This window comes from Leucoraja erinacea, chromosome 38 (genome assembly GCF_028641065.1).
Source record: "Leucoraja erinacea ecotype New England chromosome 38, Leri_hhj_1, whole genome shotgun sequence".
Lineage (NCBI taxonomy): Eukaryota > Metazoa > Chordata > Chondrichthyes > Rajiformes > Rajidae > Leucoraja > Leucoraja erinaceus.
Window position 1 is genome coordinate 9744678 of NC_073414.1, and position 22359 is coordinate 9767036.

The window sequence follows — 22359 nt, forward strand, 5'->3', positions numbered from 1 at the left end:
CCAGTGCGTTGGGGGAGAGGAAAGGGGCCCTGTATTAGCCCAGTGAAGCCCAGGTGTGGGTTTGACTGAAGACGAAACTCAACCGCAGCTGTGAAGTGCGGGATCTGCCGGAGAATAATTCACATTTTCAATAATTCTGTCATCTGCCTGGGAGTTGCAAAGAGCTATATAATTAGGGATAATGAAAAACACAAGTTCACCCACGCCCCCCTCCCCTCCCTCCCGTCCCCTCCTCCCCAGCCTGCTCCGAGCTGCAGACGCACTGCATCAGCTCCAGCTCCAGCTCCAGCTCCAGCTCCAGCTCGCCGCGGCTTTTACATTTTCTACAGTTTTGGCTTTATTACTTTCACGTGTGGTGAAGAACTGGGATTATTGGAAGCAGGTGTGTGCGGGGAGTGGAGCCAAGCTTGGAGAGGCTTGGAGCACGGGCTGGGCCAGGCCGAGGTGGTGGGTTCCTGGGGACACATTAGGGCGGCGCGCGCAGGAGGGGGGGGGGGGGAACATACCCCGTTGCCAAGGACGTGGAGAGGGGGGGACATTCGTGCCGTCGCACCAGGTCGCCATGGAGACACGCCATCGCCCGTCCACTCCCAACCACAAAGGCAGTGCAGAAAGGAACTGCAGATGCTGGTTTAAATGGAAGGGAGACACAAAATGCCGGAGTGAAGGGCCTGTCCCACTTGGGCGCCATTTGCACGTCATGACTTACGCGTCACGACGCACGACAGGCACGTGATGCGCGCGTGGTGCGTGGTGACGTACGCAGTGACGCATGGTCGCGCGCGGCACCCTAGGATTTTGGGATATTCAAAATCTTCGCACGCCATCTTTGCGTCACGCGCAAATAACGCCCCAAGTGGGACAGGCCCTTAACTGAGCGGGTCACTCAAGAGAACACAAGGAGAGGTTGGACAAGCTCGGATTATTTTCTCAGGAGCGTTGAAGTGAGAACAGATAGGAATGTAGCAAGGTTTAGATAGGGTAGACAGTCAGAACCTTTTTCCCCCCAGGGTGACAATAGTCAATAGACAATAGGTGCAGGAGGAGGCCATTCGGCCCTTCGAGCCAGCACCGCCATTCAATGTGATCGTGGCTGATCATCCCCAATCAGTACCCCGTTCCTGCCTTCTCCCCATATCCCCTGACTGCTATCTAGCTCTCTCTCGAAAGCATCCAGGGAGCCTGCCTCCATTGCCCTATGAGGCAGAGAATTCCACAGACTCACAACTCTCTGGGTGGAAATGGAAATGTCAAAGACTAGAGGCCAGGAGCTGTGGAGCCAGCATGGAAACAGGCACTTCGGCCCATCTCGTGCCTGCCGACCATGATGTCCCATCAACCTTACAGCCACCTGCCCGCATTTGTTCCGTGCCCCTCTAAACCCTTCCTACCCATGTACAGTCCAAGAGTCTTTTTAACATTGTTATTGTATCTGCTTCAACTGCCACCTCTAGATAGACACAAAAAGCTGGAGTAACGCAGGTCAGACAGCATCTCAGGAGAAATAACTGGATGAGTTTCCACCGTGGAGGAGCAGCACCTCATATTTCGCTTGGGTAATTTACACCCCAGCGGTATGAACACTAACTTCTCCAATTTCAGGTAGTCCCTGCTCTCTCCTCTCCTTCCCCTCCCCTTCCCAGCTCTACCACAGCCCACTGTCTCCGCCTCTTCCTTTCTTCTTCCCGCCTCCCCCCCACCCCACATCAGTCTGAAGAAGAGCCTCGAAACATCACCTATTCCTTCGCTCCATAGATGCTGCCTCACCCGCTGAGTTTCTCCAGCATTTTTGTCTACCTTCGACGATTTTCCGATGTTTTTTAGTTTTAGATGTAGAGATACAGCACGGAAATAGGCCCTTCAAGTCCGTGCCGACCAGCGATCCATGCATATTTATCACCATCCTACACCTACTCGCGACAATTTTTACATTTACCAAGCAAACTTGCCTACATGCCTGGACGTCTTTGGAGTGTGGGAGGAAACCGAAGATCTCGGAGAAAATCCACGCAGGTCACGGGGAGAACGTACAAACTCCGTATAGACGGCACCTGTAGTCAGGATCGAACCCGGGTCTCCAGGGCTGCAAGACACTGTAAGGCAGCAACTCTACTGCTGAGCCACCATGGCCGCCACATGTTGTTATGTACTGAGATGTACGTGACTTCAGACCCACCTCTGGGGTTGGGCCTTGCTGTTCTGCGACCCTCACTTGAAACTGAAACTGGTGATTCCCAGGAGTGGAGGGTTGGAGACCAGGTTTTAATGATGATCATGGCGTGGGACTTGATGCTACAGCCCTGCGCTTGGTCTTCAGGGTGGTGAATCTGTGGAATTCATTGCCACAGACGGCTGTGGAGGCCAAGTCAACGGATATCTTTAAGGTAGACAAATACGCTGGAGAAACTCGGCGGGTGAGGCAGCATCAATGGAGCAAAGTTAGGCGGAGTTAGATAGGATCTTGATTAGTACGCGTGTCAGAGGTTATGGGGAGAAGGCAGGAGAATGGGGTGAGGTGGGAGAGATAGATCAGCCATGATTGAATGGCGGAGTAGATGTGATGGGCCGAATGGCCTAAGTCTGTCCTAGAACATATGAACATGAACTAATCTGATTTGACATTGATTTTTCAGTTGTTATCTTCCCAGCTGTTATCAGGCAACTGAACCATCCTATCACTAACTAGAGAGCGGTCCTGAGCTCCCAGCTACCCTTGGAGACCCCCAAATTGCTTTTGACCATTCGTAACTGGACTTTATCTTGCATTAAACCTTTATCCTGTATCTGTACACTGTGGACGGCTCGATTGTAATCATGTATTGTCTTTCCGCTGACTGGATAACACGCAACGAAAAAGCTTTTCACTGTACCTCGGTACACGTGACAATAAACTAAACTAAACTAATCAAAAAATAAACTGAATTAGGGGTGGCATGGTGGCACAGCAGTAGAGTTGCATGCTGCCTCACAGCTTCCGAGACCCTGCACACTATGCCCCTGTCCCACTTAGGAACCTGAACGAAACCTCTGGAGACTTTGAGGTTTTTTGTCGATCCCAACCTCCGAACCACCTGTAACGGGTGCTGTCTTTCCATTCAGTTTCCTATGGGAGTTTGCACGTTCAATCGTCGTGAAGTCGCGTGGGTTTTCAAACTCCGTACAGATCCCCGGGTCCACTGTTTACCTCCCACCGTGACCCCATCTCCAAAGACGTGCAGGTTTGTAGGGTTAATTGGCTTGGTGTTACATATAAATTGTCCCGTAGTGTGTGTCTTAAAAGTCTTAAAAGATAATTTGATTATGGTCTGGGAGAGAGGGGGGAGAGGGGGGAGAGGGAGAGATAGGGAGAAGGAGGGAGCGAGGGAGAGCGAGAGAGGGACAAAACCCGCGCAGGTCACGGGGAGAACGTACAAACTCCGTACAGACAGCACCCGTAGTCGGGATGGAACCTGGGTCTCTGGCGCTGTGAGGCAGCAACTCTACCGCTGCGCCACCGTGCCGCACAATTTAAAAAACAATTTTAAAATCTCGTGGTGCACAACTTGTCCGCCATCTTCACAAGCTCATACCTGCGGCGACGATGTGAGCAGCGCCTCGTTGGTTGTGAGGACCTGTGACATGTCCTCTGGCGCTGCGTATATGCAAGGTCCTGCAATTTAAAGATGTGTTAATACCCAAATAAAAATAGTAGCCTGTAAATGTCACAACTGCCTTGTATGTTCGTTTGTTAATATCTACGAGGGTTTCTTGCTGTGTTTAACCCTGGTTAGTTGCACGTGGCACGTCTCAGAGAACCACGGTGACATGGTGGTGGAGCCGCTGCGCCACCGTGCTGCCCTTCTTGCCCAATCAATGCTTTAAGGGGCTGTCCCACTTGGGCAACCTAATCCGTGAGTTCTGGCGAGTTTGCCCTCGACTCATACTCGCAGCATGGTCGACACGAGGTTGTAGGAGGTCTTTGTAACTCTCCTTCATGCTCGAGGGTGGTCTCCGCGTACTGGAGGCCTCAGCTAGGTTGCGGCGCTTTTTTCAACATGCTGAAAAATGCCCGCGAGTAAAAAAAGGTCGCCATGGAAAAAAATCGATACTTTTTTTACTCGTAGGTTTAGTCGTAGTAGGTCGGCATGTTAGTCGTAGGTAATCGAGGGTAGTCGAAGGTAGTCGTAGATAGTCTTCATCATAGTCGAAGGGAGGTCGAAGGAGATCGAAGGAGGTCGGCTTCACTCTCCACTATTCCGTGTCCAATTTTTACCGAAGTTAGTCGTAGTTAGTTGTAGCTGGTCTTCAACATAGTCGAAGGAGGTTGAAGGAGGTCTTCAACACGTAATTTTTTCAAACTCTTCTAAACTCGCCAATTTGGACGCCCAAGTGGGACAGCCCCTTCAGGTTTAAGTTAATTGTTGTCATGTGAAAAGTTTAGTTTAGTTTAGAGATCCAGCGCGGAAGCAGGCCCTTCGGCCCAAGAGTCCATGCCGACCAGCATTCACCATATACTAGTCCTACCCTACATACTAGGGACAATTAAAGATGCCCTCCAAGGAGGTAGATGGCTCACTCTCTAAACACCTGGAGCTTGCAGGCTATTCAAACAAATCAGATAACATCAACGTACATAAATATATTTAAGTCAAAGGCAGAGCAAAGGGGAAGATACAGAGTGCAGAATATAGTTCTCAGCATTGTAGTGCATCAGTTCCAGAGTCATGGTGGCGCAGCGGTAGAGTTGCTGCCTCACAGCGCCAGAGACCCGGGTTCGATCCTGACTACGGGTGCTGTCTGTACGGAGTTTGTACGTTCTCCCCCTGACCTGCGTGGGATTTCTCCGGGTGCTCCGGTTTCCTCCCAATTGGCTTGGTATAAATGTCAATTGCCCTTGCTAGAATTTAGAAGATTGAGGGGGGATCTTATAGAAACTTGGACAGGGTTGGACAGGCTAGATGCAGGAAGATTGTTCCCGATGTTGGGGAAGTCCAGAACAAGGGGTCACAGTTTAAGGATAAAGGGGGAATCTTTTACGACCGAGATGAGAAAAACATTTTTTCACACACAGAGTGGTGAATCTGTGGAATTCTCTGCCACAGAAGGTATTTGAGGCCAGTTCATTGGCTATATTTAAGAGGGAGTTAGATGCGGCCATTGTGGCTAAAGGCGATCAGGGGGCCGAATATCTTGATTTTCTAGATTTCTATGTCCCTGAGGTTTACAGGATACTGATGTTGAATATCGAAGGTCAGCCAAGTGCTGGATCATATTGAATGGCGGTGCAGGCTCGAAGGGACGAAACGTTGCCTACTCCTTCGCACCTATTTTGCTATGAGTTTCTATGTCCCTTCAATGTTTGTGGTGTAGAAGGAAAGTGCAGGGGATCGCTGGTCGGTCGAAGGTAGACAAAAGTGCTGGATCTCTAAAAACTCAGCGGGTGCAAAAGCAGACACAAACAGCATCTATGGAGTCAGGCAGCATCTCTGAAGGAAAATAGGCAACGTTTCGGGACGAGACCCTTCTTCAGTAATATCAGTATCGCTGGAGAGAGAGAGAAATAAGACCTGCCATTTTCCCCGGAATATGCGAACATCTTCGGAAGTCTTCGGATTGGCTTCAGAAATGTTCTGACAGTATCTTCTGTGGTCACCTCACAGCTGAACTAAACTAAATAACCACATCTCTAAACTAAACTAAACTAATCTACACTGAATTGCAGCATGCAGGTGTCAAAGGGAGTCCTGGGTTTAACTGGAAAAGTACTGAAAAAACCTTCCAATGAAATAAGCCACATTTTTAAAATTGATTCTGCCTCTTTTTATTCCAGCAACAGTCAAACACAGCCTGACCCGGGGTCTCAATTAAACACACAAACTCCACAAGGGCTTGGAAACTCCAGCTCGATAAATGCTTGTCAAATAGCAAACACTCCCTATTGAAACTAAGTCATAATGTTACAGCTTTTCTGAGGCGTTGGTGGGGCTGCAGTTGGAGTGTTGTGTTCAGTTTTGGTCGCCCTGCTATTAAGAAGGGTGCTGATATTTTGGAAAGGGTGCAGAGATTTAAGAGGATTTTGGCCAGGAATTTTCGAGGGCCTGAGCTCAGTCACGGTGGCGCAGCGATAGAGTTGCCGCCTTGCAGCGAATGCAGCGCCAGAGACCCGGGTACGATCCCGATTACAGGCGCTGTCTGTACGGAGTTTGTATGTTCTGCCCTTTAAGAATGAGGGGTAAGCCATTTAGAACGGAGAGGAGGAAACACTTTTTCTCACTGAGAGTGGTGAGTCTGTGGAATTCTCTGCCTCAGTTGGCGGTGGAGGCCGGTTCTCTGGATGCGTTCAAGAGAGAGCTAGATAAGGGCTCTTAAAGTTAGCGGAGTCAGGAGAGAAGGCAGGAACGGGGGACTGATTGGGGATGATCAGCCATGATCACATTGAATGGCGGTGCTGGCTCGAAGGGTCGAATGGCCTACTCCTGCACCTATTGTGTATTGTTTATTGTCGATTGTGATTTTCCTCCGAGATCTTCAGTTTCCTCCAACATTCCAAAGGAGTGCGGGTTTGTAAGTTAATTGGCTTGGTGTATGTAAAAAGACAAATGATCCCTAGTGGGTGTAGGATCGTGTTGTGCAGGGATCGCTGGTCGATGCGGACCTAGTAGGCTGAAGGGCCTGTTTCCGTGCTGTATCACTAAACCATAGGAAGTTGGGGCAGGCTCGGCCTTTATTTCTTGGAGGGCAGGAGGTTGAAGGGAATAGATAGGGTGACTGCACAGAGTCTTTTATTGAGAGAGAGAGAGTCAAAAACCAGAGGACGTAGGTTTAAGCTGAGAGGGGACAGATTTAATTAGAACTTGAGGGGCAACTTTTTCACACAAAGTTGGTGGGTATCTGGAACACTGCCAGAGGAGGTAGTTAGGGCAGGTAGGACAATATAACTATATTTAAAAGATATTTGGACAGGTACATAACAGGAAATGTTGAGAGGGATATGGTCCAACCACAGGCAGGTGGGACTAGCATAGATGCGGCATATTGGGTGACATGGGCAAGTTGGGTAAGGGAGGGCTATGGGCCAAACATGGGTATTCGTTCACAAGGGATAGGAGCAGAATTAGGCCATTCGGCCCATCAAGCCTCCTCCGCCATTCAACCATGGCTGATCTATCTTTCAATCTTAACCCCATTCCCCTGCCTTCTCCTCGTAGCCTTGGTTGGCATGGGCAAGTTGGGAAAGGTTGAGAGGGATATGGGCCAAAGGTGGGCAGGGTGAGACTAGCGCGGATGGGGGCATCTTGGTTGGCATGGGCAGGTTGGGCCGAAGGGCCTGTTTCCCTGCTGTACGACTGTATGCTGTTCAAAATCAGGCAAGCAGCCCACCAGTTCAGTTGTCATAGGTGATAGGAGCAGAATTAGGCCATTCGGCCCATCAAGTCATCTCCGCCATTCAATCATGGCTGATCTATCTTTCCCTCCTAACCCCATTCTCATACCTTCTCCCCATAACCCCTGACAGCAGCAGGGAGGTTCTACTGCAGTTGTACAGGGTCTTGGTGAGACCACACCTGGAGCATTGCGTACAGTTTTGGTCTCCAAATCTGAGGAAAGACATTCTTGCCACAGAGGGAGTACAGAGAAGGTTCACCAGACTGATTCCTGGGATGTCAGGACTTTCACATGCAGAAAGACTGGACAGACTCGGCTTGAACTCCCTAGAATTTAGAAGATTGAGGGGGGATCTTATAGAAACTTACAAAATTCTTAAGGGGTTGGACAGGCTAGATGCAGGAGGATTGTCCCTGATGTTGGGGAAGTCCAGGACAAGGGGTCACAGTTTAAGGATAAGGTGGAAGTCTTTTAGGACCGAGATGAGAAAAACATTTTTCACAGTGAGTGGTGAATCTGTGGAATTCTCTGCCACAGTTGAAGCCAGTTCATTGGCTATATTTAAGAGGGAGTTAGATGTGGCCCTTGTGGCTAAAGGGATCAGGGGGTATGGAGAGAAGGCAGGGATGGGATACTGAGTTGGATGATCAGCCATGATCATATTGAATGGCGGTGCAGGCTCGAAGGGCCGAATGGCCTACTCCTGCACCTATTTTCTATGTTTCTATGTTTCTAACCACAACAATAGACAATAGGTGCAGGAGTAGGCCATTCAGCCCTTCGAGCCAGCTGTCTGTCTCTGCTTTAGTGGTGATCTGTGCTTTCGGCTGTTGTGCCTCTGTTCTCTCTCCAAACCCATCGAGCATTGACAAAGATTTACAGCAATGTATTGAGTTAGGCTGGAATGCGGCACCCTAATTCGACAATAAGTGACGGATTCACGGCAAGGTTTGGCCGGTCCTCGGGCAAGAGGAGCTGCCGAGTTTGGTCGGTGATTGGCCTCGGTCAATTCCAGTCTGAGGCCTTCAAACCGTCGGAGGCCCCGGTGATTGTAAACAGAACAGAAATGCCCCCTTAATAGACACCATCTTTTAGTATTCTCGCTTAGGCCCAGCGAGGTATTCTTGGCGAGGAACATGCTTTTCAAGATGAGGTCATCCTTTCTCAAGCTGAAATCTCATTTGAATTGTGAGGCAATTCTTTGTGGTGGTCTGTGTCTTGTGAAAGGGGCCAGGTTTTGGGATGTTGGGAGAGTCTTACTGACAAGTTAGAAGCACTAACACTGCCGTTCTGATTTATACTTCGATGCAGCCCGATGTCATATCAAAGGCATCATCAGATCACTTGGTTAAATGCAAACCACACTCCAAACTCCAACTTTATTTACATTAACTATTTCAACACTCTGTTTTAGTTTGCTTCTCGTAGTTTAGTTCAGAGATGCAGCGCGGAAACAGAGGCCATTCGGCCCACCGGATCCGCGCCGACCAGCGTTCCACTTACACTACCCCACACACATTAGGGGTGATTTTCAATTTTTACCAAAGCTGATTAACCTGTACGTTTGTGGAGTGTGGGAGGAAACCAGAGCACCCGATTGTTACCAGATTGTTAAGGGCTTGGACACGCTAGAGGCAGGAAACATGTTCCCGATGTTGGGGGAGTCCAGAAACAGGGGCCACACAGTGTAAGAATGAGGAGTAAGCTGTTTAGAACGGAGACGAGGTAACACTTTTTCTCACAGATAGTTGTGAGTCTGTGGAATTCTCTGCCTCAGAGGGCAGTGGAGGCCGAGCCTCTGGATGCTTTCAAGAGAGAGCTAGATAGGGCTCTTAAAGATAGCGGAGTCAGGGGATATGGGGAGAAGGCCGGAACAGGGTACTGATTGGGGATGACCAGCCATGATCACATTGAATGGCGGTGCTGGCTCGAAGGGCCGAATGGCCTACTCCTGCACCTATTGTCTATTGTCTATTGTCTGTTGTCTATTGTCACCCGGAGAAAACCCACGCAGGTCACGGGGAGAACGTGCAAACTCCGTACAGACAGCACCCGTAGTCAGGATCGAACCCGGATCTCTGGCGCTGTGAGGCAGCAACTCTACCACCACCCTTCTCTTCCAATCATTGCTTTAGGCTTAAGTTTAGGCAAACTAGGGACAATTAACATATTTTTGCCAAAGCCAATTAACCTATAAATCTGGAGCTTGCAGGCTATTGAAACAAATCAGAACTAGGGACAATTAACATCAATGTACATATATATATGTCAAACTCAAGTACAATAGGTAGAGCAAAGGGGAAGATACAGAGTGCAGAATATAGTTCTCAGCATTGTAGCGCATCAGTTCCATAGACACTGTGGCTCAGCGGTAGAGTTGCTGCCTCACAGTGCCAGAGACCCGGGTTCGATCCTGACTACGGGTGCTGTCTGTACGGAGTTTGCGCGTTCTGCCCGTGACCTGCGTGGGTTTTCCACCGACATCTTCGATTTCCTCCCCCACTCCAAAGGCGTACAGGTTTGTAGGTTAATTAGCTTGGTGCAAATGTAAATTGTGTCTCGTGTAGGATAGTGTTATGCCCCTGTCCCACTTAGGAAACCTGAACGGAAACCTCTGGAGACTTTGCGCCCCACCCAAGGTTTCCGTGCGGTTCCCGGAGGTTGCAGGTGGTTGCCGGAGGTTGCAGGTAGTGGAAGCAGGTAGGGAGACTGACAAAAAACTCCGGGAACCGCACGGAATCTTTGGGTGGGGTGCAAAGTCTCCAGAGGTTTCCGTTCAGGTTTCCTAAGTAGGACAGGGGCATAAGTGTGTGGGGATCGCTGGTCGGTGCGGACTTGGTGGTCTGAAGAGCCTGATTCCGCACTGTATCTCTAAACTAAATAAACAAACCTAAACACAGCTGAATAAAACCTGTCTCAATGTGATGTGGGTAGACACAAATGCTGGAGAAACTCAGCGGACGAGGCAGCATCTATTGAGTGAAGGAATCGGTCTCGACCCCAAACGTCACCTATTCCTTCGCTCCATAGATGCTGCCTCACCCACTGAGTTTCTCCAGCATTTTTGTCTTCCTTTGAACACAGATGTGGGGATGATTCAGAACGGGAAGAGAAGTGGTATAAAGCCATAAAATCAGCTCTGAGAGAGACTTCTCTCCATAAATGCTGCCTGACCTACTGAGTGTTTACAGCACTTTTTAAAATTTCAGCTTTCCAGCAAATGCAATATTTTTAAAATATTATTTTTAATTGCATTTATAGTGGAAGAGGTGTGCTGCATTGCAGAATGCAAGGTGTAGCTAGCTGAATTGGTGTTTACTTTAGTTTAGATTAGATTAGTTTAGTTTAGTTTAGTTTAGACAATAGACAATAGACAAAAGGTGCAGGAGTAGGCCATTCGGCCATTCGAGACAGCACCACCATTCAATGTGATCATGGCTGATCATCCCCAATCAGTGCCCCGTTCCTGCCTTCTCTCCATACCCCCTGACTCCGCTATTTTTAAGAACCCTATCTAGCTCTCTCTTGAAAGTATCCAGAGAACCGGCCTCCACTGCCCTCTGAGGCAGAGAATTCCACAGACTCACCACTCTCTGTGAGAAAAAGTGTTTCCTCATATCCGTTCTAAATGGTTTACCCCTTATTCTTAAACTGTGGCCCCTGGTTCTGGACTCCCCCAACATCGGGAACATGTTTCCTGCCTCTAGCGTGTCCAAACCCTTAACAATCTTAGATTAGAAAACAAGATTAGATTAGTTTAGATTAGTTTAGATTAATTTAGTTTCGATTAGTTTAGTTAGTTTAGTTTAGTTTAGTTTCGATTAGTTTAGTTTAGTTTAGTTTAGTTTCGATTAGTTTAGATTAGTTTAGATTAGTTTAGTTTAGTTTTGTTTGGAGATACAAGATGGAAACAGGCCCTTCTTGATTAGTACGCGTGTCAGGGCTTATGGGGAGAGGGCAGGAGAATGGGGTTCGGAGGGAGAAATAGATCAGCCGTGATTGAATGGCGGAGTGGACTTGATGGGCTGAATGGCCTAATTCTGCTCCTATCCCTTATGACCTTGTGACTAAAAACACTGTCTGCTCCGCCCCCCCCCAGCGCTGTGTGTGGGATCTTGCCATGCGGTTTACCCTGGGCTGTGGCACTGAGAGTCGTTCTATCGACACTCAACCACTGCGAGTGAGCGAGCGAGCGAGTTCCTGTGGTTCTTAATGTACTTTTGTTGACGCAGTTAAGAAAAATGATGATGCCGTCTACCGTTGACAATTCCCCGAGTCCTTGCCAAAAATGGTCCCACCTGTTCAACCTTTGCGTTCCAGGCCAGGGAGGCAGCCTGCTGCACGGAGTCCAATCTCATCAATCATTCCCACCGCTCAACTCAACCCTAAATACGTGGCCACATTCCGCGCAATGGCCGGCCTTCACTGAGTGAGGGCGGGCTGCGATGAAATGTTGTTTGGCCGTGCGTTGTATATATTTCCTGAGCTCATCTCCCCCCCCCCCCCCTCTACACTGCCGAATGTTTTATGCATAGCTCTCAGGTTCAAAGGCTACGAGTAGGAAATGTGGCTTTGATTTGGAGTCACAGAGTCCCGGAGTGATACAGTGTGCAAACAGGCCCTTCGGCCCAACTTGCCCACACCAGCCAACATGCCCCAGCTACACTACTGCACTAGATTTGATGCAGAGCAGCGGGTACAGTTGGGAAAGCCACTGGATCACACCGCCACAGTCCCGGGTTCGATCCTGGCTGCGGGTGCTGTGTGTGCCTGTGTTTAATTTAGCTTAGCTTAAAGGTACAGCAGCGGAACAGGCCCTTCAGCCCACCATGTCCGCGCTGACCAGCGATCACCCGTTCACACTGTTATCCCAGTTTCATAAATGATAGGAGCAGAATTAGGCCATTCGGCCCATCAAGTCTACTCCGCCATTCAATCATGGCTGATCTATCTCTCCCTCCTAACCCCATTCTCCTGCCTTCTCCCCATAACCCCTGACACCTTTGTGAAGAAAGTCAAGGGCCTGTCCAACTTTCACGACCTAATTCACGACCTTTTATACTCGTGGACATTTTTCATCAGGCTAGAAAAACGCCCCGACCTACTTGATGCCACGGGTTCCTACGGCTAGCATCACGGCCCGCTACATCCGACCTACGACCTCGGGGCGACCATGCTGCGAGTATGAGTCAAGGTCAAGGGCAATCTCGGCAGAGGTCGTGAATTAGGTGGTGAAAGTGGGACAGGGGGCTTTAGGAGAGTGGGAGGAAAGTTTTGACGGGTTCAAAGAGCTCTTGCTCTCCACTGCCCTGGCCTTGGTGTGAATCACCCGCCCGCCTGGTGTCAGGTTGTGCGTGCGTGTAGGAGTGACTTGGCACCTCGATTGCCTGCCCGCCCGCGTTCTGCAGCCGCTGTTTGTGTCCACGTTATTTACAGGCGGGAGATGCTGGAGATTGTCTGCACACAAGCCGAACTCTTTGAAGAGTGGGAAAGCGATATATTCTCCCTGGTGTCAACAGACAAAGGGAGTGTGCCCTTTCCAATGAGTGGGAGACATTACCTTAACTGGCCAGGCTTTGTAGACGCCGACTTAACCTCCCATGCGCTGTGCAGCGTTGAGTTATAGAGTCACTTTAGTTTAGTTTATTGTTATTATACCTTTATAAAGCTTTTGTTGCGTGCTAACCAGTCAGCGGAAAGACAATACATGATTACAATCGAGCCGTTTACAGTGTACAGATACAGGATAAGGGGAATAACGTTTAGTGCAAGGTAAAGCCAGTAAAGTCCGATCAAAGATAGTCCGAGGGTCACCAATGAGGTAGATAGTAGTTCAGGACCGCTCTCTGGTTGTGGTAGAATGATAGCCCTGTCCCACGGTACGAGTTCATTCCAAGAGCTCTCACGAGTTTTTAAAAAATCAAACTTGTGGTAAGCACGGAGAATGAACGTAGCGGGTACGTCGGAGCTCGGGGGCGTCTCTTAGCGGCTCGTAACGCTAACGGCAGGTACTCAGGAAGACTCGCTAACGGCAAGTAAGCACGGGAAGACTCGTGAAGATTTTTCAACATGTTGACAAATGTCCACGAGAGCCCCGAGTACCGACGAGTGGCCATTACCGTAAATCTCTGAGTTTGAATCCGGGCAAACTCTGGGAGAGCTCTTGGAATGAACTGATCACAGGCTGATAACAGTCATGGTGTCATGGTCTTACAGCATGGAAACAGGACCTTCAGCCCATCTTGCCCACAGTGGCCAACATGTCCATCTGTTTAGGGTGGTGCAGCAGTAGAGTTGCTGCCTCACAGCGCCGGGAACCCGGATTCGATCCCGACCACGGGTGCTGTCTGTACGGAGTTTGCACGTTCTCCCCATGACCTGCGTGGGTTTTCTCCGGGATCCCTGGTTTCCTCCCACACCCCGTAGACGTACAGGTTCGTAGGCAAATTGGCTTCGGTAAAATTGTAAATTGTTCCTCGTATGTGTAGGATAGTGCGAGTGTACGGGGATCGCTGGTCAGCACAGACTTCGTGGGCCGAAGGGCCTGTTTCCACACTGTATCTCTAAACTGAACAAAATCTACACTAGTCCCGCCTGCCTGCATTTAGCCCAGATCCATCTAAACCTGTCCTATCCATGTACCAAGAGACTGCCCGATCTATTCCTCTCGTGATTTTGTACACCTCTATAAGATCACCCTTCATCCTCCTGCGCTCCATGGAATAGAGACCCAGCCTGCTCAACCTCTCCCATAGCACACACCCTCTGATGGTTTTGTACACCTCTGTACGTGTTGGCTTTGATCGGCCCGTTGGCTGTGTGCTGTACAACAAACACTCTCAGTGTCCGCTGCACTCTCCCAGCTTGTGGCCACGCACACAAACCACACAAAGCTGCTTGACTCCGAAGCAGCTCGCTCCAACACGCTCTGATATGTCGCACACTGCCCCTGGCTCTGCCTCTGATGGAGACACCACACAAAATGCTCTCTTGATAGTACAGCGTTCACCATGACACAGGCTGATGAACCGCGACATCTGATATTACATACATTCCTCCTGGCTTTCTGTGCCGTTGAAGAGGTCGCTGCCTCTATCCAGGCCTGCTCTCTGCTCACAACCTCTCCCTTCACCCACGAACTGGTGCTACTGGCTAAACCACTGGTAGTTCCATCATTATTTCATTCATTGGGTCTTAACCTGAAGCATCACCCATTCCTTCTCTCCGGAGACGCTGCCTGTTCCTCCAGCATTTTTGTGTCTATCTTCGTTTTAAACCAGCATCTGCATTACTTCCTACACACAATTTATTCATTAGACAAGCTGAAAGGAGTCACAGAGTCTTTCAGCGGGGAAACAGGCCCTTCGGCCCAACTTGCCCACACTGGCCACCATGTCCCATCTACACTAGTCCCACTTACCTGTATTTGGCCCACATCCCTCTATAGGGCCTGTCCCACTTTCACCACCTAATTCAAGACCTTTTTTACTCGTGGGCATTTTTCATCAGGCTAGAAAAACGACCCGACCTACTTGATGCCACGAGTACCTACGACTAGCATCACGGACTGCTACCATATAATATAACCATATAACAATTACAGCACGGAAACAGGCCATCTCGACCCTTCTAGTCCGTGCCGAACACATAATCTCCCCTAGTCCCATATACCTGCGCTCAGACCATAACCCTCCATTCCTTTCTCGTCCATAAGACTATCCAATTTATTTTTAAATGATAAAAACGAACCTGCCTCCACCACCTTCACTGGAAGCTCATTCCACACAGCTACCACTCTCTGAGTAAAGAAGTTCCCCCTCAAGTTACCCCTAAATCTCAGTCCCTTAATTCTCAAGTCATGTCCCCTTGTTTGCATCTTCCCTACTCTCAGTGGGAAAAGCTTTTCCACGTCAACTCTGTCTATCCCTCTCATCATTTTAAAGACCTCTATCAAGTCCCCCCTTAACCTTCTGCGCTCCAAAGAATAAAGCCCGAACTTGTTCAACCTTTCTCTGTAGCTACGACCTACCTACGACCTCGTGACGACCATGCTGCGAGTATGAGTCAAGGGCAAACTCGGCAGAGGTCGTGAAAGTGGGACAAGCCCTTTATCCTGTCCTATCCATGCTTCCTAAACATTGCGATAGTCCTGAACCACCTGCTCCGGCAGCTCGTTCAATACCACTCTGTGTGGTAAAAGTTACTCCTCAGATTCCAATAAAAACATCCCCCCCTCACCTTAAGCCTATGCCTTCTGGTTCTCGATTCCCCTGCTCTGGGCAAGACAGTCTGTTTGCCCACCCAATCTATTCCTCTCATGATTTTATATGCCTCTATTTAAGCTGGGGGGGTTGATCTTGCAGAGGGGTAGGTCTTGAAACTAGCTCGATTGTGGGTTGGTTCTGGAAGACGTCAGCTCATCACCAGAGGAGGAAGTGAGCAATCTTTTATTTTCAGCCCAGAAAGATGTGGGCTGGAGAATTGGAGCAGAGGAAAATCAATCTCTGCTTAAAGAGAAACCCATGTACTTCAATAGGTGACGTCTTAGGAAAAGGGCCAACACGTGCAGGATGGGCCGAATGGCTTTCTGTGCTGGCTGATTCAGTGATAGGACGCCTCGCAGCAATAGACAATAGACAATAAGTGTAGGAGTAGGCCATTTGGCCCTTCGAGCCAGCACCGCCATTCAATGTAATCATGGCTGATCATCCCCAATCAGTACCCCGTTCCTGCCTTCTCCCCATATCTGCTGACTCTGCTATTTTTAACCTAGCTCTCTCTTGAAAGCATCCAGAGAACCGGTCTCCACTGAGGCAGAGAATTCCACAGACTCGCCACTCAAGAGAGAGTTCGATATAGCTCTTACGACTAATGGAATCAAGGGGTATGGGGAGAAAGCAGAAACGGGGTACTGATTTTGGATGATCAGCCATGATCATATTGAATGGCGGTGCTGGCTCGAAGGGCTGAATGGCCTCCTCCTGCGCCTGTTTTCCATGTTTCTATGTTTCTATGATCCGCTGGAGCTGCTACTAACGAAGGTACACAAAAATGCTGGAGAAACTGAGCGGGTGCAGCAACATCTATGGAGCGAAGGAGATAGGCAACATTTCGGGCCGAAACCCTTCTTCAAACCCTTCACTCCACTGCTACTAACGATGGCAGAGAGACAGGAGAAGCTGGAGTAACTCAGCATCCTTGGAGAGAAGGGATGGATGGGCGACGTTTCTGGGTCGAGGCCCTTCTTCAGGCTCCGACTAATGACGGCAGCCATGTTGAACCTTGCATGCAGGTTTTGTTGGCAAGGAGGATCAGCCCCTTGCTTTGTTCTGGGAGCTGTTGACAGACTGAAGGATAGGCAGCTGTAAGTACATGTAGTGTGGTTGTCAACGTATAATTGTCCCTGCAGGGCTAGTGGTGCTCTGTGCCAGCAGACTGCTCTGCAGTTTGCATCATAGTTTCTCAAACTTCCCCAAAGCCAGTGAGGGGAGGGGAGGCATCCTGTACAGGAAGGAACCACAGATCGACACAGCACACTGGCGTTACTCAAAGGGTGGTGGGTGTACGGAACGAGCTGCCAGAGGAGGTAGGTGAGGCTGGGACTATCCCATCATTTCAGAAACAGTTAGATAGGTGTTTAAGAAGGAACTGCAGATGTTGGAAAATCGAAGGTACACAAAAAAGCTGGAGAAACTCAGCGGGTGAGGCAGCATCTATGGAGCGAAGGAAATAGGCAACGTTTCTGGTCGAGACCCTTCTTCAGACATGATTACAATCATGCTCACCACAGTGTACAGATAAAGGATAAAGGGAATATATGGTGCCCTGAATTGGAGTTTAGAAGGATGAGACGGAATCTCATTGAAACATATAAGATTGTTAAGGGTTTGGACACACTAGAGGCAGGAAACATGTTCCCGATGTTGGGGGAGTCCCAATTTCCTTCGCTCCATAGATGCTGCTGCACCCACAGTTAGACAGGTACATGGATAGGACAGGTTTGGAGGGGTATGGCAGGTGGGGCTAGTGGAGCTGGGACATGTTGGCCGGTGTGGGCAAGTTGGGCTGAAGGGCCTGTTTACACGCTGTATTCACACTGGTGGTGAGTCTGTGGAATTCTTTGTGGTGGAGGCAGGTTCTCTGGATGCTTTCAAGAGAGAGCTAGATAGGGCTCTTAAAAATAGCAGTCAGGGGAAATGGGGTGAAGGCAGGAACGGGGTACTGATTGGGGATGATCAGCCATGATCACATTGAATGGCAGTGCTGGCTCGAAGGGCCGAATGGCCTCCTCCTGCACCTATTGTCTATTGTATCACTCTATGACTAAGCGGGGTAGGCAGCATCTCTGGAGGAAAGGAATAGATGACGTTTCGGGTCATAAGGTCATGGGAGTAGAATTTGGCCATTCGGCCCATCAAGTCTACTCTGCTATTCAATCATGGCTGATCTCCTCACTCTGGCCATGGAGGAGGCCCAGGACTGAAAGGTTGGATTCGGAATTGAAGTTGAAGTGCTGGGCCACCGGGAGATCAGGTTGGTTATTGCGGACCGAGCAGAGGTGTTCGGGCAGGGCACCTGTGGATAAGACAGGTTTGGAGGGATATGGGCCAAACGCGGGCAGCTGAGGCTCATGTCGTTGGGCGGTGTGGGGCTTGTTTCCATGCTGTGAGACTCTATGATTCTCTCTGACCCTTAGATGGGGTATGTTGATCAGAATGGGCAAGTTGGGCCGAAGGGCCTGTTTCCGCACTGTATGGACTCTGTGACTCTGAGGTCGTGCGCTGAGCTGCGTGGAACCTCGATTAACCATGTGGTGAACTGTGGCATTGGGGTTAACAAGAGGGTCAGGAAGGGGACTGAGTCTACAGACTTTAAAGTGGTGAGACTCTGACCCGATATGAAATGGATCACTCTCTGATTGCTGGAAGGGGAAGCCAATTCATGGTATATTATTCCTAATTAGACTCAATAAAGTGCATGCTCATTCCCGCCCTCAGGCAGCCTGTGTGAAACATATCATTGCATAATGTGATTAGCTGCAAAAGGAAAATATCAAACTATTATTAAGCCCCTCACAGCTATATAGAGGCTTTGATCAGCTCAAAGTCCACCAATTCTCTCTGCCTGTAATTAAGATGACATCTGACTGTACTCATATAACTGCCTCAGAATTAGTGTTTCTTTTTCTTTATGGCTTGAGTTTCTCTTTATTGAAAAGGGCTTGCTGATTTTTTAATCTCATCGTACAATGGTGAAGTTTTCTTTGTTGCTCCTGGGCCTGTGTCTCTCATGTGTCTCTCACTCCTGCCCTTTGAAAGGGGAACTGGCCTTCGATCTATAGAGAGATCACCGTGTCAAATGGGTCCTACTTACTGCGTGTGGGTAATGCTGGCATTGCCCACCTGAAGGGCAGTTTGTCATTCCCTCTGGCGTCTGTTAGTTTAGTTTAGAGATACAGTGCGGAAACAGGCCACTACGGCCCACTGGATCCGCGCCGACCAGCGATCCCCGCACGCTAACACTATCCTACACACACTAGGGACAATTGACATTTATACCAAGCCAATTAACCTTCAAACCTGTACGTCTTTGGAGTGTGGGAGGAAACCGAAGATCTCGGAGAAAACCCACGCAGGTCACGGGGCGAGTGTGCAAACTCCGTACAGTCAGCACCCGTAGTCAGGATCAAACAGGAGTCTCCGGCGCTGCATTCGCTGTAAGGCAGCAACTCTACAGCTGCGCCACCGCGACTGCTCTTCTGCTTGTGTGTGTGTGTGTTTGTATATGTGCATGTGTGCGTCAGTGTGTGTGTGTGTGTGTGTGTATAAGTGTGTAAGTGTGTGCACGTGCATGCATGCGTGTGCGTGGGTGTGTATATGCGTGTGTGCGCGCGCATGTGTGCTTGTGTAAGTGTGTGCGTGTAATGTGCGTGTGTGCGTGTGCGCTAGCGTGTAAATGTGTATATGTGAGTGTATGTGCGTGTCTGTGTGTAATGTGTGTGTATGCGAGTGTGTGTGTGCACGTCCGTGCATGCATGCATGTGTGTATATGAGTGTGTGAGTGTGTGTGTGTGTGTGTATGAGTGTGTGTGTGTGTGTGTGTAAAGTGTGTGTGTGTGTGTGTGTGTGTGTGTGAGAGTGTTAGTGTGTGTGTGTGTGTAAAGTGTGTGTTTCTGTATCTGTGGTTAAATAACAGTCCATAACAATGAAATCAAGTTTCTCTGAGTTGTGTTCCATTCATTGAAACGGAGCTTCAAATGAACACTGCCTTCCTGATCATTGGTCTTTTGAAGTCCAGAGGACATCTGACCAGCACCTATAAAGAAATGACACAGAGTGCTGGAGTAACTCAGCGGGTCAGGCAGCATCCATGGAGAACATGGATAGGCGACGTTTCAGGCTGAAGGGTCCCGACCCGCTGGCCATCTCCCCGTCGCCCCCGGTTGACTCTTCAAGATTCTTCGGGTGACTCCTCACGACCATACAGGCGTCACCCCGCAACATGTCGCCTGTACGGTCGTGAGTCGTCTCCGCAGTCGCCCAAAGAGTCGTAGCGTCTTTCTGGTCACCGCTGGATTTTCAACATGTTTCAAGGTCATTGAAACGGTGGTGGTGTTGGTGTTGGTGGCACGGTGGCACAGCGGTAGAGTTGCTGCCTCACAGCGCCGGAGACCCGGGTTCCATCCCACCTACAGGTGCTGTCTGTACGGAGTTTGCACGTTGTCCCCGAGACCTGCGTGGGTTTTCTCTGAGATCTTCGGTTTCCTCCCACACTCCAAAGACGTGCAGGTTTGTAGGTTGATTGGCTTGGCGTAAATATGTTAATGTAAAATATGTCCCTCGTGTGTGTGTGTAGGATAGTGTTACTGTGCGGGGATCGCTGGTCAGTGCGGACTCGGTGGGCCGAAGGGCCTGTTTCCGTGCTTTATCTCTAAACTAAACCAAACTAAAATCTGCTGAATTTGCACATTTGTACCTGACCTTACATCTTGTTACTCTCCAAACACGGAGCTCGGGGGAAGCAGTTCCTCACTCCTTCCCTCTCTCCCCCTCTCTCCACTCTCCCTCTTTCCTTCCCTCCTCCCTCCTCCAAACCTTTCTCCCTCCACCTCCCTCTACCCCTCCCTCTCACCTTCCCTCTCTCCACCCCTCCCTCCCTCCTCCCCCCATGGCCGCTGAGTGATGCTGGTGCTGTTCCTCCCACAGAACCACTGGAGCCGGGACCACGACGACACGGGCTCCACGCACTCAGGGACCCCCGGCCCCTCCAGCGGCGGCCTGGCCTCACACAGCGGCGACAACTGCAGCGAGCAAGGTAGAGGGGCCCCCCAGGGTGGGGGGGAGACAACAGCGGGGGGGGGGGGGGGGGGGGGGTGGCACAGAACTCTGCGGGGTGCGGTGGGGGGTGGGGGAGGGGTGAAACACGTGGGGCCACGGAGGGGTGGGACCCCCGGGGTGGGGGAGGGGTGAACATGTGGGGTGGGGGAGGGGTGAACATGTGCAGGGTGGGGGGGGGGGTGAACATGTGGGGTGGGGGAGGGGTGAACACGTGGGGGGGGGGGGGGGTGAACATGTGGGGTGGGGGAGGGGGTGAACATGTGGGGTGGGGGGGGGGGGTGAACATGTGGGGTGGGGGAGGGGTAACACGTGGGGGGGGGGGGGGGGAGGGAACATGTGGGGTGGGGGAGGGGTGTGACATGTGGGGTGGGGGAGGGGTGAACACGTGGGGTGGGGGAGGGTGAACATGTGGGGTGGGGGAGGGGTGAACATGTGGGGTGGGGGAGGGGTGAACATGTGGGGGGGGGGGGGTAAACATGTGGGGTGGGGGAGGGGTAAACATGTGGGGGGGGGGGGGTAAACATGTGGGGTGGGGGAGGGGTGACACACGTGGGGTGGGGGAGGGGTGAACATGTGGGGTGAGGGGGGGAGTGGATATCCACTCGGCCTCAGCCTCTAGCGAGTGGGACATCAGGGGTCTCGGCCTCTGGGGGGTGGGGAAAACAGCAATGGGGGTCTCATCCTCGGAGGGGCATGTTGGGCGGACGTCAGCCTCTGGTGGTGGGGCATCAGTAGTCTTGACTTCTGGAAGGGTGGTCAACCTCTGGGGAGGGGGATATAGGCCGTGGTCTCGGTCTCTGGGTCGGGTGTCAGAGCGAGCGGATTTGAGTGTTGGAGCAAGGAGGTCCTGCTGCAGTTGTACAGGGCCCAAGTGAGACCACACCTGGAGTATTGTGTGCAGTTTTGGTCTCCTAATTTGAGAATGGACATTCTTGCTATTGAGGGAGTGCAGCGTAGGTTCACCAGGTTAATTCCCGGGATGGCGGGACTGTCATATGATGAGAGAATGCATCGATTGGAATTATATTCACTGGAATTTAGAAGGATTAGAAGGGATCTTATAGAAACATATAAAATTCTTGAGGGCTCGATGCAGGAAAAATGTTCCCCATGTTGGGGGAGTCCAGAACCAGGGGTCACAGTTTAAGAATAAGAGGTCGGCCATTTAGGACTGAGATGAGGAAAAACATTTTCACCCAGAGAGTTGTGAGTCTGTGGAATTCTCTGCCACAGAAGGCAGTGGAGGCCGATTCACTGGATGTTTTCAAGAGAGAGTTAGATTTAGCTCTTAGGGCTAACGGAATCAAGGGATATGGGGAGAAAGCAGGAACGGGGTACTGATTCTGGATGATCAGTCATGATCACATTGAATGGTGGCGCTGATGGTACAGATCTTACCTTGTATGTATCGTTAGCTTTTAGAAATGTTTGAATGGTTCACTGACTGGCTGACATTTTTTAATTTTGTTGTACATGGTTCATGTTATAATGACAATAAAGAAACTATTCTATATTCTATTCTATTCTATTCTATTCTATATTCTGGCTCGAAAGGATGAATGGCCTACTCCTGCACCTATTGTCTATGTTTCTATTTCTCTGCCTCTCTGGGTATACATCACCTCCTCTGCCCCTCTATCCCTCTCTTGTCCCTCTC

General features: G+C 50.1%; 1 protein-coding gene across 1 annotated transcript in view; it reads left to right on the forward strand.

Moving 5' to 3' along the window:
* Window positions 1–22359, forward strand: part of LOC129714270 (homeobox protein Meis1-like) — a 233343-nt gene that overhangs the window by 158264 nt on the left and 52720 nt on the right. The window contains 1 exon segment of the mRNA XM_055663820.1: window positions 20571–20679. Within this exon segment, the coding sequence (XP_055519795.1) occupies window positions 20571–20679 (109 nt within the window).